This window comes from Solanum dulcamara, chromosome 8, assembly GCF_947179165.1.
Source record: "Solanum dulcamara chromosome 8, daSolDulc1.2, whole genome shotgun sequence".
Lineage (NCBI taxonomy): Eukaryota > Viridiplantae > Streptophyta > Magnoliopsida > Solanales > Solanaceae > Solanum > Solanum dulcamara.
The window spans coordinates 11,703,593-11,725,301 of NC_077244.1; the positions used below are offsets into that span (position 1 = coordinate 11,703,593).

Genomic DNA, 21,709 nt, shown 5'->3' on the forward strand with positions numbered 1-21,709 from the left:
AACAATTATGTTGGGACTTGTATACATTCAAATGGTATCTTTGCTTGAATATTTGAATATCCTGTCTGTTGTTTAGCTACTCCTTGAATGCAGTACTTTAAATTAATTAAAGTGCTTCTTGTTTAGCTATCTCGTTTGTTCTTCTATTAATTAAAGTGCTTCTTGTTTAGCTATCTGCTTACCTAAATTACATTGTGCATGCCTGGTGTGAAGGGGAATTGAAGTAAGTGACAGAAATTTTACATGTTACCATACCACCGATACACCGCCCGATAACCGTCCGATAATTGCTAATCCGACACCAATCCAACCGATATCTTATAGGTTGGCTAGCGGATTAGTACTTTTAAAAGACGATAACCGTTAAGTCAAACCGTTAAGCATAATAATCCGTCCGATCCGCCCGATAAGCACCCCTAAAGGAGAACAAGATATTTGGATTTGTGCGTCAAATTATTTTTGGTGAAACTCAAATTTTTTAGCATGTAAGTATATTAGTGTGAATTCATAATAATAAATCACATGTATTAAGCACAATTAACTTGAACAAAAGATAAGAAATTCATCAAGATAAGAAATCAAATTTGATTTTTTTTTAAAAAATCCGACAAAAATCTATTTTTTCCCAATGATTCATAGAAATTTATTAAATTATTCGATAAAATTCTATTCTTACTCCTATATCAGTTGATAATGAGTGGAGAAAGGATCCTTGTATAATTAAGAAATAGAAGGGAACAAGGCGAAGTGAAGGATGGTTACCAGTGCGTAGGGTTGGGGGAGGAAGGGTGCATGCGTTTGCTGGGAGGATTCGGGAGAATGAGTGTCATTCGCTAGTGTATGATATACACTCTATAAATTTAACAAGTTATCAAAAAAATATTTGATAGTTTTACTTTTTGTTCAATTTAAATAAGTCTAAAATAAGATGTCTAAGTAAATTATTCTGATTACTTTCTAGGATTGTCAATGACTTAAACCAATTAATTTTGATTGCATATTTAATTGTTGATTAGTGTATAAAATAAATATTACTATGTTATAGTAAAATAATTTTAAAAAAGATACGATAAATGTTGAACATGCATTCAACTATTCAACACAATAGGTTGTCCTTTTCTCTATATAATTCCAAAACTTCACATAACACGTATTATTATAAAGATTTACTGTACATATATTCATTCACTATTATTTTATCACCAATTAAAATCATTTAAAACAAGTTATATAAAATGTAATATTTATTAACTCATAGTAAATTAATGCAATATATATCATGTTAGCATTTATTAATGTCTTCTGATTCTCTTTATTTGAGATAGTACAATTCCTCAAAGGTATACAAATCACTTTTTAAGAAAATCTTTGCTTACTATACTAAATTGCTCTCTTGATTTTGATGTACAGAAAACAAAATATAGAGGCATAACTTTTTTTCCATCTTTTATCACTTCGTAAAGAATATATGGTTCATTCTAACATTCGTCAAGTAGGTCGTTACTTCATTTGTATCTTTTAAATTTATTTAAATTTGTTCAAAATCAATTTTTATTGTCACACACTGAACCTACATTCTAAATGATGATGGATACTCAAAACCATTGTTGGTCCCAAGCAAATCCTTAACTTGATTTACTACTATGTTAACAACTATGTATAAGGTTTTAAAAGATGAGAAAGCAATAACAAAAGAAGCTCAATAACTTTATAGTAAAAAATTAAAATCTGTATAATATGCATATGCTTGTAAAACAGTGGTGAAAACTATAGCTCATCTACGAAGCCTAATATACCGAAGATAGGTAACTGGGACAAGATATCAGACTACCTGAATACTGTACTAAAAATATTTAATGACTACTAAGACTCTAGAATGACCGGATTCCTTCGAAAGCGAGGAGGCCTTATCAATGCTGGATGAAAAGTGATCCTAATGATGCATTTGTTGCCGACCTTGAATTGTTACGACCCTCTGTCACGACCTAAATCCAGGCCATGATGGCGCCTACTATAACCCCCGAGTAGGCAAGCCAAACCCAAGACAAACGGAAGTCAAATCTCATTTTAAATAAATAATTAAATACATGAGAAGGCGGAAGCAAGAAGAATATAGAACAAAAGAAATCGGACCAAGGTATAGATATGTAAATACGATACAAAATATACAAAAAGCCCCTAAAGTGACCAAAGAAATAACGAACTGATACTAGACCAAACCCCGGTCTTGGTGTCACCTATATAGGAGCTACTAAGTACAAAAGCTGACAATGTGTATAAATATACAATACAACTCTGACTGTCTAAAATACAAATATAAGTCAGAGTAAAAGAGGAAATGTAGCAAGTCTCTGAACGCCGGGAGCTCACCACAATTCGGAACTGGCATCGCTATGGATGATCCGGCGAGCGCTGAGGGTGGCTCGAACTGGGAGCTGCATCAAAAAGATGCAGAAGTGCAGTATGAGTACCAAAATACGGGGTACTCAGTAGGCATCATAGGCCGACTGAGCTAAAAAAGAATAAAATCTATAATGAGTAGAACGATGATACTAACAACAATAAGAGAATAGCACAAACTACAAATACGAGGAAAGAGGGTACGAAAATAATCATATGGCAGTCAAGTAAGTCCGACCAATCAATTAAGCACATCAATAATCCCATTTGATAGAATACCGAAAAAATACTAAATTGTAAACTTGTATCTAAGGCTCAATATCCTCAAAAATATCATGAAGTGTCCGGAATTCACGCCTCGAGATTCCCAATAATAGTAATAGTAGTAGTAACCCGAATATGTATCATGGGCCGCCCGGAATTCACACCTCGAGCTTCTCAATAATAGTAGTAATAATAATAACCCGAGATATGTATCAACGGATCGCCCGAAATTCACGTCTCGAGCTTCTCGATAATAAAATAATAATAATAATAATTCGAAATATATCAACGGACCTCCCGGAATTCACACCTCGAGCTTTCCGATATGAAATGCCATAACTAAAAAAAATCACTGGTATTTCCTTTAAATCATTACACTTATTGATCAATAAAAAATCTTAATATCACCATTTTATTCTTTAAAAAAGGTTTTTAACACCGGCGAGGAAAATCAATAAAAGAAGTAAGTCAAAATCATATATCACTCGAGTTGAGTAAAAAACCCGTCAAAGGTGTCAAATCACTAATCTGAGACTCCGGCGTACCGAAAACACGGCTTCAGGCCCAACATTTTAATATTAGAAGCAAGCAAGATATAGGCATACACTGAAATCACTAACCAACAACCAAAACCAAGCAAGTCAAGCAAACGACATTCTATGCTCAAATCACCTAGGAGCAAGCTCTAAGGATTCTAAGCGATATAAGCAAGACAAGATATCACCTAGGCTAAGGATTCAACGACCAAAACCCCAAGGTAATCACTAACGATGATCATAGACTCCAAACTTCTCAATGAACTATCAACACATAAATCACCAACCTAATCATACGTTAATACTCAAAATATAACAATTCTAGCCAACCCAAATCTGAAAAGAGTAAGTCATAGCCTACCTCAAAGCCAAAACCGCACCTGAACCGCTAAATTTGAGTCTTTCCTTTCGTGGCCGCCTCCAAACGATGCCGCTTTATCAAATTATCAAAGAATACATCAAAACAAGGCCAACGATACCCATATTGCTATAATTTCAAACGGAACTAAAAAAAGGGCAGCTCGGTGCACTAAAGCTCCCGCTATGCACAGGGTTTGGGAAGGGCCTAACCACAAGGGTCTATTATACACAGCCTTATCTTGCATTTCTGCTAGAGGCTGTTTCCAAGGCTTGAACTCGTGACCTCCTGGTCACATGGCAGCTCCGTCACAAGGTCCCAAATAACTCAAGAAACTTGTGCCCCCAAAATGGGCACATTCCTAGCATCGAAAGAGCTCAAACAACCCAACCAAATTCAAGCCTTAGAATAGTTTTAAAATGCAAGAAATAATGAAACTTATGCGAAACGTACAAGGTTTTTAGGACGGAAAAAGGTCTCAAAACGTTCCCGCAAGAATCCCCAACACACCAAAATGAGAATGATCGAATTTGGTCAAGAATTGCTCTCAAAAAGGGAGTTTGATATGTTGGAAATGGAGAAATAGGGACTAACATCGGGTCTTAAAAGACCTCACTCCCAGGCCCCATTTTGCCTTTGCCAAAGCGGAGACAAGCTCCGCGAATGCAGAGTACAACCATCTATACCTCCGCGAACGCAGCTTGAGGTCTGCGAACGTGGAGAACAAAAGGCTCGACCTCCATGAACGTGGCCAAGGGCCCGCAAATGCGGAGAGTACATTTGATGTGCACCAGCAACTGTGCTGATGCATTTTCACTAAGAGAGCAAGTCCCTCAACGGGGGCTCAGAACTCGTTCGGAATCCCGTCGACACAAATGAACTATGCTACCCAATTAGAAACGACATTCTAGACTCAACGAAATTGATGAATTTTTCCACGGAGGTCGTTTCGATGGAATGTTGACCAAAGTCAAAGAATTTTAAAGAAAACACTTAAAATGCACAAACGGCCAAAAACTCATTTCAATCACCTTGGAAACCGAATCAAAGGTCGTTCTAGACCAAACTTGGCATTCCGGAGCTAACCGCGTTGACGGAATTTTCATCCGAGCGCGTGAACTCAAAATATTGACCGAAGTCAAACTTGGCCAAACTTTAAAGTTAAAACGGCAAAACCACCTAAACTCAAAATGAAGACTCCAAAACCCAAACCAACCTTCCTTCTTGACCAAAATGGACCTTCCGAAGCTAATGGAATCGTCAGAATTTTCATACGACGCCTGAATCTATGAATGTTTACTAAAGTCAACTCTTTCAAGCCTTAAGCCTCAAAAATGGTCAAAGCACCTCAAAACTCAATCGGACAACTTAGGAAGCGTGCCACCCATCTCAACACCACGTATAAGCTATAAAAAAGCTATGAAAAGGAGTAAAACGGTAAAAACACGCAAAAGCACGAAAATGACCTTGGAAATCATTACACCCTCTTAGTCATTTTATGAATTTTTACCCGTTTTCCTAATTTTAATCCTTTCTGTAGCTTTTATATGTGGTTTATGACTTGCGATATGGATGATGCAATTTCAAATGTGATCATATGAATATCAGAGAAGATAATTTATTTTAAAAATATGAGTAGGACATGCGTAGTGAATGCTCATATCGTGATTCTTCAACAAAAATTTTAAATATGCTGGAGATGAATATTATTTTAAGTGAATGGCACCCATACTTACCCTCGGTGGGAGAACCAACCAACTAACAACTAGCACACCATCCATAAGCAATTAAGAAACTAACCAATTTTTAAATGGAAGACAAGTTTTTTAATTTCAAAACTACGTTTGCATAGAGCACAAGTCATTATCATCAAACATTTGTGGAAATAACCCCTAAAAATTGAAAGTTTGTGTACCAACACTCTAATTGTCTAGAATAAGTGGATGCAATCTCAATAACCAAGAAGATAAGTCAAAAAGGATCTAAAAGCATGTTTGACTTAGCTTATCTAAAACAACTTTCACCTAATAAGCCCCAAAAAATAAGTTGGGGTAGCCCACTTATTATTTTTAGCTTATAAGCTGGTTTCAACTTATAAACTGTTTTAGATAAGCTAAGCCAAACAGATTCAATTATTTTTGGGGGCTTATTTTAAACACAAAATGACTTTAAGTTGGCCAGCCAAACACTTTTCAGAGCTGAAAACAACTTATAAGTTGTTTTAAGCAACTTATGAGCCAATTCAAATAGGCTCTTAAGTCCGAAGAGATGGACAAAGAAGATGAGGAATTCATGTGTAGCTCGAAAGAAGTAGCTCACCCTTGGATTCATATATCAAGCATCCCACAGTTGAGGTCTCGAAGTAGCCGCTTGAATATGCCCTGTACTCAATAAAGAAAAAGTAAGTGCAGTATCCGTACACAATCATAGTATGCTAGAAGGATTATTGACTAGTTTTAGTTATACGAAATATGAACACACAATCACTACTTAAATTACAATCATAACATAGCCCAGACTCCAGTCCTCACCCTTAGTTGGTATGCATAACAAACATGAACAACCGCAACACAACAAGCCAACCCGGTTTTCTCATGAAATCCACACACAAATTGTTAGTGTATCGGGCTTGGACTCGAGCCAACCATATAGAGATATATCCGTACCAGGTAGGGCTGCGCATTGATCGGTTCGATTCGGTTTTGAAGTCTATCAGTTTTACTTACCGATTATCGATTTGTAGACGTGCTAAATCGTTATAGAACCATTAAGATTAGCTTATCGGTTATTGATCGTTATCAATTCGATTATCAGTTTAATCTTTAAGATTTGACATCATTTTTTAAAATTAAAAATGACTTAGAAATAAGGTGACAAACCAAATGAACCATGTACATAAGTTGACAGATTGCATCTTGCTCAGAAGCAAATACTGTGACATTATAGAATAATTGAGAGTTTGAGACAGTAAGAAATACAATTATGAAACAGAACTCTAAGTCAAGGACTTTATATGCCTTTTTTATTTAATTTATTTTAAGTGTATGTTGATGCAATAACTTAGTTCCTTGTTTAGAGAACAATTAATGAGATTGTAACACGTTGTTTTTATCATTTGGGTTGAGGTTCAACTCTTTACAGAAGGCAAAGGCTTGTACATATATACTAGCTCACTGAAACACAACTCTCTTTAAAGTTAACACAGAGTTCTTCCTAATCCAGGAGGAACACTTTCTTTTGAGATACTATCCACTTCCTTACTAACAACCAATTATTTGATAAAAGACTACAGCTTCAATTCCAGTAGTAAGACACATTTCAAGCACAGATATGTAATGTAACAGTAAAGACAAAGTTAAAGAAACTATCCAGACTGGCTAATATCCCAAAAGCGATGTCTAGATTTCTCTCAATATAATGGAAAAACACAAATTTTATACTGCATCAACATTCATTTCTATCTCTTAACGTCAAAACCCAAAACATGACCATGGTCTCTGATTGAACATCGGATCAAACATGATGGTACTTATCCTAGTTTAAAGATAACTTCTGCTTCAGGTGATGCAGGCTCAAATTCTGTTAGCTCAGCAAGTCTAATGAATACTGCAGATTTTTTCAATGAACTGTGGGGCTTGATTAACATTCTCACGAGCACCGGAGACTTGGCTAACAGAAGCTTGATAATTTGCATCTCCCGCAGACTGCCATTAGCTTCTATTAACTTGACTTCTGTTAGGTGCTGGAATATCACATCCGAAAAAGCTTCCACTTCAAGACAGTCTAGAGCCGACATAGTGTGATCAATATTGGACTCCATCTAAGAAAGATATATCAAAGCTCAACTACATAAGCTTATTGATGATTTGAGTATAAAAAGAAGAAAGCCACCACATAAGAAAAGAGAAGTAAAAGAGAACCTGAATTTCCAGATATCGTAAAAATGGGAAGCTTCTTATCAAGCACAGAGCAGACAGAATCATATCCCTGTCAAGATATATACACATGCAAAGATGTTTGACACACATCAGATCAAGGGGAAGCTTTGTTGGTATTTCTTGGCCTGTAGCCAAGCGGACCTAGGAAGAACAAGCCAAAAATCAGGATGACTCGAAGGCCAAACAATGTGTAAATACAGAAAATGAAATAGAATGAGTTATGAAGCAACGTTTACCCCGTAATCCAAGTGAAGATGCTCAAGAACAGAACAAGACTCAAAAAAGTTTGATGTTAAAAAATTTGCAACATCAAACCTTTTCCAGTCCTTACGATGATACATGAGAGAGAGTTTTGCCAAACGAGGGACACATTTTAAGCAGATAGTTGTCATATCGCCCTTGAAGTCACAAGATCTCAGCATGGGAGCATTAATTTCAATGACGTCGCTTAACGTATCTGAGATCTTTAGCACCAATTGCTCAAGCAACAAGCAATTAGAAATTAAACTTTCAAGCCCCTTGGAGTAAATCGTAACATAATGTAGCTCTAGGCTAATTAACCTATCAAATCCTTTGAAGGCTATTGGAGGAAGTAATAAACAGTTTTGGAGAAACAGATGCCTCAACTTCAGACATGCGAAAAGTAAAGAAGGCATTTTGAATCGTCTTGGAAGTCTAAGAACAAGATGCTGAATGCTGTTTCGAGAGAGGAAATCTAATAACTTGTCAATACGAGGGCATCTTTTCCAATACTGAATGCAAAGTACAAACTTTGTAATTGATCCTGAATGACGAGTGATAATGTTGTTGATAGTCGTTGTAAAGTTACTCGTAAGGTCCTTAGTAGCTCGCCAAACTTTTTTATCACCTGTAATGTATTCTATATCCTTTTTAGGTTTCCAAAAGTCAGAATCAAGCGTCAACTGTGGAAGTCTACACCAATGTTTTCTCCATTCCCTGGACAAAATGCTTGTGCACACAGCATCTCGAGAAGGCAAACGCATAAGAATCTCATCAATTACATTATGAGGAAGTTTGCTGAGTACATCAGGACAAGAATGCTCTATGCCCTTTTGTTCCATCATAGAGCAAGATTTCGCAGATAATTTGTCTGTAAAACATAAGCAAGGATGAAAAGACAAAAGAGGAATGTCCAAGAAAATCAGTGTTGTAACTAAAATCAGTCTTCTGATCGGACAATTCATGAACGTAAACGAGAAGAAAAAGTTGGATAATCAGTCAATTTATAACACTTAAAACAGGTCAGTGTTATAAATTTATAACACTTTTGATCCATCATAGTGCAAACTTTCGCCAATAATTTGTCTTTAAAACATAAACAAGGATGACATAAATGAAGAATCTAATAAGAAAAAAAGTCTCTCCAAGTGTCAAATTAGCAAGCCGTTACTGTAATCTAATTAAAATCAGCCATCTGATCCAAGAATTCATGAACAGAAAAGAGAAGAAAAAGTCAGATAATCAGTCAACATAAACAGCTCAAAAATTGCGTAACTGTAAAGTTTCTTGACAAGTATAAACAGAACACCCAGAATGAAATTTCGCCAACAATTTATCTGTAAAACATAAACAAGGATGAAATAAAACTGTTCACATTGTCAAATTAGCAAGTCCCTAGTGTAATCTAAGTCATCATCCAAGAATTGATGAAAGAAACGACAAGTAAATCCAAGAATTAGTATAAACTGAATGTATTTCAACAACGAAATGAATTTAGTGAAAACATGAGAGAAAGAAATTAGTGGAAAACGAAAGGGAAAACGATCGATTAGCTTACTTCTTCTTCTTCTTCTTTGTTTCTTGATTGTGTCCAACAATCTATGAATATAAACGACTGTTTAAACAGCTTATTAGTGAGAATTTCACAAAAATAAGCTTTAATCACCAAAAATTTTGTAACCCTAAAATTGGCTGACTGAATGTATTTCAACACCATAATGAATAATTTGTGTGTAAAAAAAGAAGAAGAATCTCAAAAAAAAAAAAAAAAACCTTTTCACATTGTCACTTTTATAATGTCATTGTACAAGTCATGTAATCTAAGAATTGATGAACATAAGTTAAAATGAAATTACTCAAGGCATGAAAACATTCAAACGAAAGAAAAAACGTTCATAAGCTTACTTTTTCAGAGGAAATTATGAAGCCGCAACTGTAATCTAATTAAAATCATGCATCTAATCCAAGATTTTAAAATGAATTAGTGAAAAGCGAAAGGGAAAACGATGGATAAGTTTACATCTTCTTCTTCTTCTTTGTTTCTTGAAGTCTTCAGCGGGATTACTCTTCTGTTTTTCCGTTATGGATTAAGCCAACAATCATAAGCCATAGACAAGGTGATAAACAAATAATCTTTTTGAGGGTGACTAAATTACCCGCTCAATCTATTTTAAAATTTAGTTGATTTACGTCAAACTAAATTATTTCACTTCATCAATATTTGAGCCAATGTCTACCCCAAATTGACCCTAATAAATCTTGCCAATAATTTATTTCATTTCATATATTATATTTACTCATAATAATAATAAAAAAAATAATTATTTTATAAAGTATTAAAATTAAAAAAAAATAAAGCAATTAAAATTTAGTAAGAATTGAACAAATTGAGTTATAATCTACCTTTTGAATCATTTAAGAGAATTATTACTCAAATCTAGGATACTAAGAGACCTTATGTAACCTATTTCTTTCAGGGGTGTACATCAGTCAGTTCGGTTCGATTTTATGTATTATTGATCTGGTTTATCGATTTTTAATTTTGAAATATGCTAAACCAATAACAAACCAATAAGACATTTTTTTTATCGATTTTCGATTTATCGATTTTGGTCCTTAACGGTTCGATTTTCGGTTTACCCAATAAGAAAATGCTCATAAAATAATTATATGACTTCTCCAACAATTTATCGTGAAAAGAAAATAATGTAACTTTATAGAATGCTCATAAAATAGAAACAATAATAACTAACATGAAAAAAAACTCTACAAGTGCAACACAAATAAAAGAACTAGGACAATAATGTGAATTAAGGCTAAATGGCAAAGTTTTTTTTTTTTTTGCTTAAAAAAGGGCAAAGGTAGTAACCAATAAGGTATTGATATTAATATTTAATATTTATGTAGGGGTAAAGTAGTAGATTACTACTGTCTTAATGGATTATCGGTTTACCCAATAACCCAATATTAAAAAATCAATATCGAACTAATAACCCGATAATTTTTTTATAAACCCATTAAAAACTCATTAACCCAATAACTCAATAGCAATAACAAATAAATATTATTTTTTTCAATTTGATTTATCGATCGATTCGGTATTTGCACAGCCCTAGAAATAGAACCATTAAGAGAGTTTGTACCCAAATTTAGCTTAGGAGGAGACATTGGTAATCTATTTCTCCTGAAATGGGGCCATTTAAATGATTGTCAAATATATGAAGTATTTGAAGCTTGGCTAGTGAACTGATTTTTGGTGGGATTGATCCTGAAATATAATTGATGCTCAAGTCAAGATAGACAAGATTAGTGAGATTAACAATGTCAGATGGAATAATCAATAATACTCTGAAAGGTACTACCAGATAACACAAGAGAGGTTGTAGCCTCCTGGAGATAGCCGGTGAATCCCTTCACTAGCTTGCGAATCTGCTCAAACTCTGTAGGAATGCTCAACATAGCATAGCGAGACAACTTATGAAAGCGAGTCTCGTACTTAGATACTGATAGGGAGCCCTACTCCAATCTGTCGAACTCATGCCTACACTGATCACAGAGGCTATAAGGTACATACCTTCTACAAAACACCTCAATAAACTACTCCAAACTCACCATAGGAGAACCAGTAGGTCTACGAGCAAGAACCGATCTCCACCACTCCTTGTCCACTCCCGCAAACTGATATGAAGTGTAAGCTACTACATGTGCCTCAAGAATACCCAGGTTGAACAACCTGTCCTAACACTCAGTCAAAAAGTCATGAGCCTTCTCTCCGATCGTACCATCAAATCTGAGAGGTTCCAATCTCACAAACAACTCAAAATTCTTCTTCTCATACACTGACATGGCAACACTATCAGAAACTACCGAAGCTACAAAACTCGGAGGTGCAATAGAAGGACCGAAGAAGAAATCGGAGTCTAAAATCCTACCCTAGTCCTTGAATTGGTGGTGTATCACCAACTGTAATAGGAGTTCCTAAAGTACCTGGAAGAACATCAGGAGTAGGAGCACCATCTAATCTAGCCAATAATCTAACTAGTAGATCCTGAAGCATCAGAGCACTATCGGAAACCACGAGAGGTTGGGCTGGCCTCTACATCTCAGTCTGCTGCTCAAAGTCATCTTCATGCTTATACATAGGCTTAGGTTATGGCTCTCTAGCTCATCCACGAGAAGGTGATGTTCCTCTCGCTCGGCCTTGACCCCTAACTCCATCACGTCCTCTGCCTCGCCCACGAACTGGGGCTCGAACAACAGGTGTAGCCTCACCTTCAGTGACTCTGGCTCTAGTCCTTACCATCTGCATAGAAGGAATAGATTAGAGGTATCCAACAATTGATATGAATAAATAGCACGAAAGGAATCAAAAGAAGGAATTTCTTCTATTAAGTATCTTGTAGCCTCTCGAAGATCAATAGGACATCTACGTATCGATCCACAAGATTGTACTATACACCTGTTCTTTAACTTATGAGACCGGTAACCTAGCGCTCTGATACTAATTTTTCACAATCCAAAAATTGAGGCAATGATGGCACACATTTCAATACCCAACCTGACGTGTAAGCCTAAAAGTAAAATCTATACGCAATTCCTAAAGGGAAAGTTAGGCCACAAAAATAAAGAAAAAGAAAGACAACAACGAAGATATCTCAAAACCTGGTGTCATACGTATAACGAGCATCTAATACAAAGTCTGAATCTGAATATACATCATCAGTCTCCAAATACTATAAGACTGAAAAATAAAGGATAGTACTAGTGGTGATCCTCATCCCAAGATCTCACCATTAATCTGAGTGTGCAGAATTCGCTAAAACTATCAGCTACCACGTGAGGTACTCTAAGTAGTATCTGCATCAAAAAGGAACACAGAAGTAGGGGTGAGTACGATCCATATGTACTTAGTAGGTTTAACCAACGGAGTATAAGGAATTAATCAAATCTATGAAATAAATTAAGGAACGCTTCCACCTGCATACAAAAAAGTCTCATTCCGAAATTAGTGCCGCCAATTTATATAGAATGATGCGATTAAAGTAAACTCGTAAAGACAGTTCAATATCACAACTAAACTGATAAATCAAGTAGTACAAATAGCAATGCAATATAATGATGCAATGATGTGATGGTATGGTGGAATCAAGGCTATTGCACAATCTATCGTATATACCTATTGAGCTAAGGCTTCCAGACAAGGACTCATAGGGGACTCGCAGTCCATATGCCAAATCACAATATCAAAAAATCATCAACTTGCCACCTATCTCGTGGTCAAGGATATAAATATGTGCCACATTTTCTTCTTTGAAAAGATTTTCACAGTTCTCAACTTCTTAAAATCAATGATATGATGAATGTGGATGAATGCATCACAACACATATGACATGGAGGCAATATTCAACTCAGCATGTAATATAAGGTTCAAATTTCTCAAAACTCAATCTAAACATGATATTCATCCTCAATAGATAGTAATTGGAAGGAAATACATTGAAATAAGTGTTCACCTTTTTTCAAAACATTTCAGTGCTCAACTATGCTCAAAACCCCCAACTCAACCCTTAGGTGGGCATTACAAGTCAAATAATCTGCTCACGCCTCTATCACAGGCAAATCATGAATCATATGCTGTCAAAACAAATAAGATAGCAAATAAGCCCCTCGCATGGGCTACACAACACAACTAAGCCACCACACGGGCATCACAATATAAATAAACTCCCAGACGAGCATCATAATGAAATTAAAAGTCCCAAATCATGCTACAACCACATCCCAAAGTCTATAACATACTAATGACTAATTATCCAATTTCAATCTTAAAGAAGGATAACCAAACCTACCTCTGTAATGATCTTGAGGGTCATTCCTAGAAATTTACACAAAATTATCATTTTACCCTTATCATTAGTTCCCTCGAGTATTATTTGTTTAATTTGTATAGTTGAATGTGTTAGAGTCTTAAGAGATAGCGAAATGGGCATTTCTTGAGTTCTATAAAGTTAAGAGGTGAAAAAGTGGTTTTTAATACCAAATGGAGATACGGATCTCAAAACGGAATTCCATCAATTCCATTTGCTCTAGGATGGGGAATTTGGTCTAGGAGAGTCGCCGAAAACAGATTTGGGGTTGATATGTGAATTTGAGGTTTTGAGTTGAAAAGTGAAGTTTTAAATGAGTTAGTTTGACTTTGGTCAACACATTAAGTTTGGAGACTCGGATTGGATTTATGATGATTCCAATAGTTTCGGGGGGTAATTCTAATTCTAGAAATGGATGTTTTTGTAATTTTTAGAGGTTCCGAGGGTAGTTTGGGTATTTCAAGTGCCGAAACTAGTTAAGTTGTGACTTATTGGATTTCGTATCAAGGAGACCTTGAATTTAAATTTCAATGGTTTCATTGAGTCCAGAATATCGAATTTATTAGGAGTGCATATATGGTTTGTGTGTAAGGGATTCCGAACGAATCCCGAGGGTTCGATCGAAGATTTGGAAATTTGGTTTCTGAGCTATTGTTGTGTTGCTGGTGCAGTGGTCCGCTCAAGTTTGCTTTTTCGCTAAATCGAACCTTCTCTTTAGTGAGACCCATCATTTAAGAGAAAGGTTTCACTTAAGAGGGGTTCGCGAAATCAAACCAGGTTCGTAAAAGCGAACCTCTACTTTAGCAACCCTTTGGTTGCTTTAGCGACACATGAGGGGTCCAAAAATGAGATTTGTGTCTTTTCTTCCATATTTGATTTCCAAGAGCTTGGAGGAGCAATTTTTGAAGTAGATTTTCAGAGAATTTCGTTTGGGTAAGTGTAACTTAAATCCTTCGATTTCCTTCCATTATCTTGTGATTTCACCTTGAAATTCATGGTTTTGAACTCAAACTTTGGAGGTTTTTGATGAAACTTTAAATGGTGATTTATACCTCAAATCTTACTCTGTTTATATGGGTTTTTCACCTCTGAACTTCAATTTTCGGGTAGAAGCTGATTTTGAAATAAAATTCTAGATTTGGCCCTTTTAAAAAATAATCAAATTTTGGACTATTTTACCCTCCGGTTCTAAAATCTATCAATATGGATGTCATTGGACTCTTTATGATGCGTAAATTTCATTCTTGATAGTGGGTTATCATTTTGGGTATTGAATTTGAGAGTTGATCATTTGGTGGAGGTGTTCGAGTGCAGTTTAGGCTATTGAGGTAGGTTTAACTATCCTTCTTGGGTCTGAGTTGGGGTAATTAGTCAAATTATGTATTGTAGACTTTGGGATGGGATCGTAGTATAGTTTGGGACTGATAATTAAAATTGTGATGCTAGTGTGGGGGCTTATATGTGTTGTGAAGCCCATATAGGGGTATTATTTGATATTTTATCTGTGATTGAGACCATGTAAAAGGGGTAGAGGTTATTTGACTGGTAATGCCTGTCTGAGGGATTGAGTTGAGGGTTTTGAGCATGCTTGAGTGGGGTATATTGTTGAAAAAGGGGTGAATACTTAATTGACGTATTTCCTTTCCATTACTGTTTATTGAGGGTGAATATCATGCTTAGGTTGATTTTTGAGAACTTTGGACCTTATACTACATGTTAAGTTGAATATTACCTCCATGAATTATATATTATGATTACATTCATCCTCATTCATACTATTATTGATCATTAGAAAGTTGAGAATAGTGGAAACCCTTTTGAGAAAGAAAATGTGACATCTTTTGTATCCTTGACCACGAGATAGGTGGCAAGTGAATAAGACATTAGTATCATGAGTCCTTGTCCATGAGTTGGGTGGTGAGGTAGTTGATACATTGAGATTTTGATGAGGTATATGGTCTACGAGACCCCTATGGGTCCTACTTGGTAGCACAGCTCAATAGGTGTATACGACAGGTTGTGCGACTGCCTTGATTCCACCATATCATTACATCATTGCATCATCATATTGCATTGCATAGAATTGATACATGTGATACTTGACCTATCTATCTAACTGTGATATTAGACTGTATTTGTGTTTTTACTTTACTCGCTCTGTTCTATATAAATTGACGGCAGCATAGCCGGAATGGAACTTTTCTGCGTGCAGGTAGAAGTGTTCCATAGTTTATTTCATAGCTTTTGATTAATTCTTTATACTCAGTCGGTTAAACCTACTGAGTACATGTTGATTGTACTCACCCCTACTTTTGTGTCCCTTTTTGATGCAGATACTAACTAGGGCTTCAACGTTAGTTGATTCCAGCAGGTACACTATTCTTGGATCAGTGGTGAGATCTTGGAACCCAGATCTCCGCTAGTCCATCTTGTGTTTTAGTCTTTTCTATATTTAGAGACTTAAATTGTGTATTTATATTCAGTTGTGTATTTAGATGCTCTTTACACTTATGACACCAGGTTTTGAGAATTATTCTTGTTGTTACCCTTTAATCGTATTTATTGTGGCTTGGCTTCCCTTTGGGAGTCTCGTATAATTTTAATTTTCTGCTTACGCATTGATATGGGGTTGGGATGCGTGCCATCACGACCTCGGTTTCTAGGTCATGACAACCTCGAATGCCGAAACTTAGCATGAACGCTCTAATCAGAGCTCAATCCACTAATATCGACGTTGAAACGATTACCCACTATTAAGAATGACAAGAGTTCATCAAAAGGAGTCTAATGATACCCATATTGTTAGGTTTTAAAATTGGGGTCAAAATCGTCCAAAAATTGCTTAAAATTAAAAAGGGAGAATCTGAAAATTTTATTTTAAAATCATGCTCTACTCATCAAAGGAAGTTTGTGGTTGAAAAATCCGATAAAAATAGGCCAAGAATTGAGCTAGAAATCAATGAAATCTGAATTTCAAGTTTAGGAGTAAAACCCCCAAAATCCCATTTAAAAACTTGATTTATGAATGATTTTGGAAGATAAAATTACTAGAATCTGATAAATATTGGTTAAACACACTTACCCAAATGGAAATTCTCACAATTTTACTTAAAAAACCATCTTCCCAAAGCTCCAATTGTTTGAAAAATGGTGGAATGAGGAAAAATGGGAGAATTTCCGAAATTGAACACTTTCCAGGCACCATTTGTGCATCGCAATCACGAGTCACTTACTCTTGCGATCGCGAAGCACTGGAGACTGGACCTTACGATCACGGACACACCAGTCTCGATTGTAAAGCATTGAGAAAGAACCCTTCGCATGATCGCATGACAAGTGTCGCGATCGTGAAGCACAGAAAAGTGACAGGTCGCGATCGCGTGGATATCTTCACGGTCGTTAAGAACAAAGTCACCTGCACTAGAAAATCAGAAATTGCAGATTTTTCAAGTTCAAAAATGCTTCCGGTTGAACTCTTGGAAATCATTCGGGGTCTGATAAAAATAAAACCAAATATGCTATTATAATAAATTCGACATTCTGGACTCAATAGAATCGTCAAAATTTCGAAAAAGGTCGTTATGACGAAATTATCCCAACCCCTTCGCATGGGTACCTTCCCTTTTGCTCTTGACGTAGAGAGGTTCGGTCCAGTCAGTGCATAGGTACTCTGCGATGCAGCGGGGAATTACCCTCTTGGACCCCTTTTAGGCCCAAAACCCAATTTTTAGCCCATTTTCTCAACTAGACCAAACTCGACGTCCCATTCGATGCTCGAATCTTAATATGTTGACCTAAATTAATTTTATCAATTAAACTTCCCACTTAAGGCCTCAAATCGCCAAAATCCCACCCCGATTGCATCGGAAATAGTGTTAACTATCCCCATATCACAAACAAAGTATGAAAACACTATAGGAGAGGGCAAAGTGGCTATGTCTCACCAAAAAATAATTTCTCAAGAATTCGAACATTACATCGCTCCACTTGTGTGATCCGTTAAAAACTAAGAGATAACTTCCATCCTATAGTTTATTTCACATATATCTTTAGATAGTTTGGTAGAGAAGAAATCTGGAGTGGAGTAGCCCACGTCGCATTGCTCAATCATCTAAATACTAATTTAGCTAGCATTCTGAATTGGATGCATATCTTAACTCTAGGTTCCTATTATTGAATTTTTAATAGGAAAAAACGGTTTTCCTCAGCCAAAAAAGGCGAATTTGAGTCATTTGGCTAATGATATTTGCGAGCAGCTTGCAGTATTTGTGATCGAACACTTGTTGTTGTCACTAATTAATTGAAAAGTTGAGAAGTGCAATCGCGATATTTTCCTCTACTCTCATGTCTTAGAAATGAACAAAGTAAGTTAACCTAAGAAGTTGATGGAACCACAATTTATTGTTTTGGGGTTTAAAGAATTTTATTGTGGTAGGTAGTTTATAAGTTTTGGGTTGCTTTTTTTTATTTATTTATTATTCATGTGTTAGACATCTAACTCAGGCAAGGACCTGAGTGGTCAAAATAGTTTTATTATCACACATTGATCTTGGCTAAATGTGTTGTCATTCTCAAGTCAAATTTTGGGTTATTCTATTTTTGTCGTTTTCATTTTATACGTGTTACATATCTAATTCAGCCAAGGGCTGTTGGGTTGAACAAGCCAATTATAACTCGAAGGCTTCCGTTTGTTTTTTGAGCAAGAATCACAACCTTACTTAGGTCAAGCTCGACTTCATGTTTGGTCTGACTTCGCTTATAAATAGTTTTATTATCACACATAGTTGATATTCATCTTGACAGAGTTGTCAAGTTTGAACAGATAGTTACAGTTGCAGTGTTAAGAAGACATGGGTGATTTAATGGGTTTTGGTTCAGACCTTTTCCGATAATCCAGGAACATTTTTGGCCTCTTTTTCCAAAAGATAGGGGCAGCCCGGTGCACTAAAGCTCCCGCTATGCGCGGGGTCCGGGGAAGGGCCTGACCACAAGGGTCTATTGTACGCAGCCTTGCCTTGCATTTCTGCCAGAGGCTGTTTCCAAGGCTTGAACCCGTGACCTCCTGGTCACATGGCAGCAACTTTACCATAGGTCCATGACACAGTAAATTTTAATTTTGTCAGTTAATGAGGGAAATACATTTTGGCATTGTAAACAGAATAAATTTCAAACATAAAAAAAGTGAATAAGGTAAGTATTAAATCTCCATAGGGATATGACCAACAAAATCTAAAAAGAAACATCAAGCCCACAACCAAAAGTGATGTCGAGATTTCTCTCAATATAATGGCAAAACACATGTCTTATACTGCATCAACACCCAAAACATGACCACGGTCTCTGATTGAACATCGGATCAAACATGATGCTACTTATACTAGTTTAAAGAGAACTTCTGCTTTAGATGATGCACGCTCAAATTCTGTTAGCTTATCAAGTCTTTTGACTATTGCAGATTCTTTCAAAAGCCTGTGGGGATTGATTAACATTCTCACCAGCGCTGGAGACTTTGCTAACAGAAGCTTGATAAGTTGCATCTCCAGCATACCGCCATCAACGTCTATTAGCTTAACTTCCCTTAGGTATTTGAATATCACATCTGGAAAAGCTTCCACTTCAAGACATTCTACAGCCGGCATGGCATTCATAACATTGAGCTCCATCTAAGGAAGACATATCAAAACTCAAACTACGTAAGCTTATTAATGCTTTGAGCATAAAAAGAAGAAAGCCACCTCATAAGAAAAGAGAAAAAAAAGAGAACCTGAATTTCCAGATATCGTAAAAATGGGAAGCTTCTTATCAAGCAAAGAGCGGACAGAATCTCATCCCTCTCAAGATATATACACATGCAAATATGTTTGACACACGTCAGATCAAGGGGAAGCTTTGTTGGTATTTCTTTGCCCGTAGCCAAGGGGACCTAAGGAAGAACAAGCCAAAAAATCAGGATGACTCGAAGGTCAAATAATGTGTAATACAGAAAATGAAATAGAATGAGTTATGAAGCAACATTTACCCCGTAATCCAATTGAAGATGCTGGAGAACAGAACAAGACTCAAAAAAGTTTGATGTTAAAAAATTTGCAACATCAAACCTTTTCCAGTCCTTATGATAATACATGAGAGAAAGTTTTGCCAAACGAGGGACACATTTTAAGCAGATAGTTGCTATATCGCCCTCGAAATCACAAGATATCAGCATGGGAGCATTAATTTCGATGACGTCGCTTAACGTATCTGAGATCTTTAGAACCAATTGCTCAAGCAGTAAGCAATTAGAAATTAAACTTTCAAGCAGCTTGGAGTAAATCGTAACATCATTTAGTTCTAGGCTAATTAACCTATCAAATCCTTTGAAGGCTGATGGAGGAAGTAATAAACAGTTTTGGAGAAACAGATGCCTCAACTTCAAACATGTGAAAAATGAAGAAGGCAATTTGAATTGTCTCGGAAGTCTAAGAACAAGATGCAGAATGCCTTTTTCAGAGAGGAAACATAATAACTTGTCAATAGGGGGGCAGCTTTTCCAATACTGAATGCAAAGGGTAAACTTTGTAATTGGTTCCGGATGACGGGTAATAATGTTGTGGATAGTCGTTGTAAAGTTACTTGTAAGGTCCTTAGTAGCTCTACAAACTGCTTTATCCTTTTTAGGTTTCCAAAAGTCAGAATCAAGCGTCAACTGTGAAAGTCTACACCAATGTTTTCTCCAATCCGTGGACAAAATGCTAGTGCACACAGCATCTCGAAAAGGTAGACGCATAAGAATCTCATCAATCACATTATGAGGGAGTTTGCTGAGTACATCGGGACAAGAATGCTTTGGATCCATCATAGAGCAAGATTTCGTGGATAATTTGTCTGTAGAACATAAAAAGGGATGAAAAGACAACAGATGAATGTCCAAGAAAATCAGTGTTGTAACTAAAATCAGTCATCTGATCGGACAATTCATGAACATAAACGAGAAGAAAAAGTCGGATAATCACTCAATTTACAACACTTAAACACAGGTCAGTGTAATAAGTTTATAACACTTTGGATCCATCATAGTGCAAACTTATGCGAATAAGATGACATAAATTCGCAAGCCATCACTGTAATCTAATTAAAATCAGTCATCTGATCCAAGAATTCATGAACAGAAACGAGAAGAAAAAGTCAGAACATAAACAGCTCAAAATTTGCGTAACTGTAAAGTTTCTTGACAAGTATAAACAGAACACCCCAAATGAAATTTCGCCAACAATTTGTCTGTAAAACATAAACAAGGATGAAAAAGAACTGTTCAGATTGTCAAATTAGCAAGCCCCTAGTGTAATCTAAGTCATCATCCAAGAATTGATGAACAGAAACGACAAGTAAATCCAAGAATTAGTATAAACTGAACGTATTTCAACACCAAAATGAATTTTACACAAATAAGCTTTAATCCCCAAAATTTACGTAACTCTAAAATTGGCTGACTGAATGTATTTGAACACCAAAATGAAATTGGTCTGTTAAACATAAGCAAGGATGAAAAAAAATGAAGAATCTCCCAAAAAAAAAAATCCGTTCACATTGTCACTTTTATAATGTCATTGTAAAAGTCATGTAATCTAAGAATTGATGAACAGGACTTCAAATGAAATTACTCAAGGCTTACTTTTTCAGAGTTTAATTATGAAGCCGCAACTGTAATCTAATCTAATGAAGCCGCAACTGTAATCTAATTAAAACCAGTCATCTAATCCAAGATTCAAAATGAAATTAGTGAAAAACGAAAGGGAAAACGATGGATTAGCTTACTTTTTCAGAGGAAATTAGCTTCTTCTTCTTTGTTTCTTCAAGTCTTCAGCGGTATTACTCTTTCTGTTTTTCCGTTATGGATTAAGCCAACAATCAGAAGCAAAATAATCTTTTTAAGGGTCACTAAATTACCCGCTCAATCTATTTAAATTTTAGTTGATTTACTTCAAACTAAATTTTTTCACTTCATCAAAATTTAAGCCAATGTCTAGCCCAAATTGACCCTTATAAATCTTGCTAATAACTTATTTCATTTGATATATTATATATACTCATAATAAAGAAAAATAATAATTTTATAAGGTATTAAA

General features: G+C 35.8%; 2 protein-coding genes across 2 annotated transcripts; both read right to left on the bottom strand.

The window, feature by feature from the left end:
• Positions 1-6,939: 6,939 nt before the first annotated feature.
• Positions 6,940-9,938, bottom strand: LOC129900618 (F-box/FBD/LRR-repeat protein At1g13570-like). The gene is made up of 4 exons (XM_055975629.1): positions 9,757-9,938; positions 7,733-8,607; positions 7,479-7,637; positions 6,940-7,378 (listed from the first exon to the last, which is right to left on the bottom strand). The coding sequence occupies exons 2-4, from the start codon at positions 8,579-8,581 to the stop codon at positions 7,088-7,090; spliced, it is 1,299 nt and encodes a 432-aa protein (XP_055831604.1). The 5' UTR covers positions 8,582-8,607; positions 9,757-9,938; the 3' UTR covers positions 6,940-7,087.
• An 8,927-nt stretch (positions 9,939-18,865) lies between these two features.
• LOC129900505 (F-box/FBD/LRR-repeat protein At1g13570-like) lies at positions 18,866-21,580 on the bottom strand. The gene is made up of 4 exons (XM_055975492.1): positions 21,399-21,580; positions 19,624-20,468; positions 19,369-19,527; positions 18,866-19,267 (listed from the first exon to the last, which is right to left on the bottom strand). Exons 2-4 carry the CDS (start codon positions 20,440-20,442, stop codon positions 18,977-18,979), a joined length of 1,269 nt encoding a protein of 422 aa, XP_055831467.1. The 5' UTR covers positions 20,443-20,468; positions 21,399-21,580; the 3' UTR covers positions 18,866-18,976.
• Positions 21,581-21,709: the final 129 nt, after the last annotated feature.

Bases quoted from the DNA above. Each gene is read 5' to 3' on its own strand.
- LOC129900618 (XM_055975629.1), bottom strand. From the start codon at position 8,581: ATGATGGAACAAAAGGGCATAGAGCATTCTTGTCCTGATGTACTCAGC. The intron at 7,638-7,732 runs GTAAACGTTGCT...TGTTCTTCCTAG, and splicing joins ATCTTCACTTGGATTACGGG to GTCCGCTTGGCTACAGGCCA. The intron at 7,379-7,478 runs GTTCTCTTTTAC...TATCTTTCTTAG, and splicing joins TACGATATCTGGAAATTCAG to ATGGAGTCCAATATTGATCA.
- LOC129900505 (XM_055975492.1), bottom strand. From the start codon at position 20,442: ATGATGGATCCAAAGCATTCTTGTCCCGATGTACTCAGCAAACTCCCT. The intron at 19,528-19,623 runs GTAAATGTTGCT...GTTCTTCCTTAG, and splicing joins ATCTTCAATTGGATTACGGG to GTCCCCTTGGCTACGGGCAA. The intron at 19,268-19,368 runs GTTCTCTTTTTT...TGTCTTCCTTAG, and splicing joins TACGATATCTGGAAATTCAG to ATGGAGCTCAATGTTATGAA.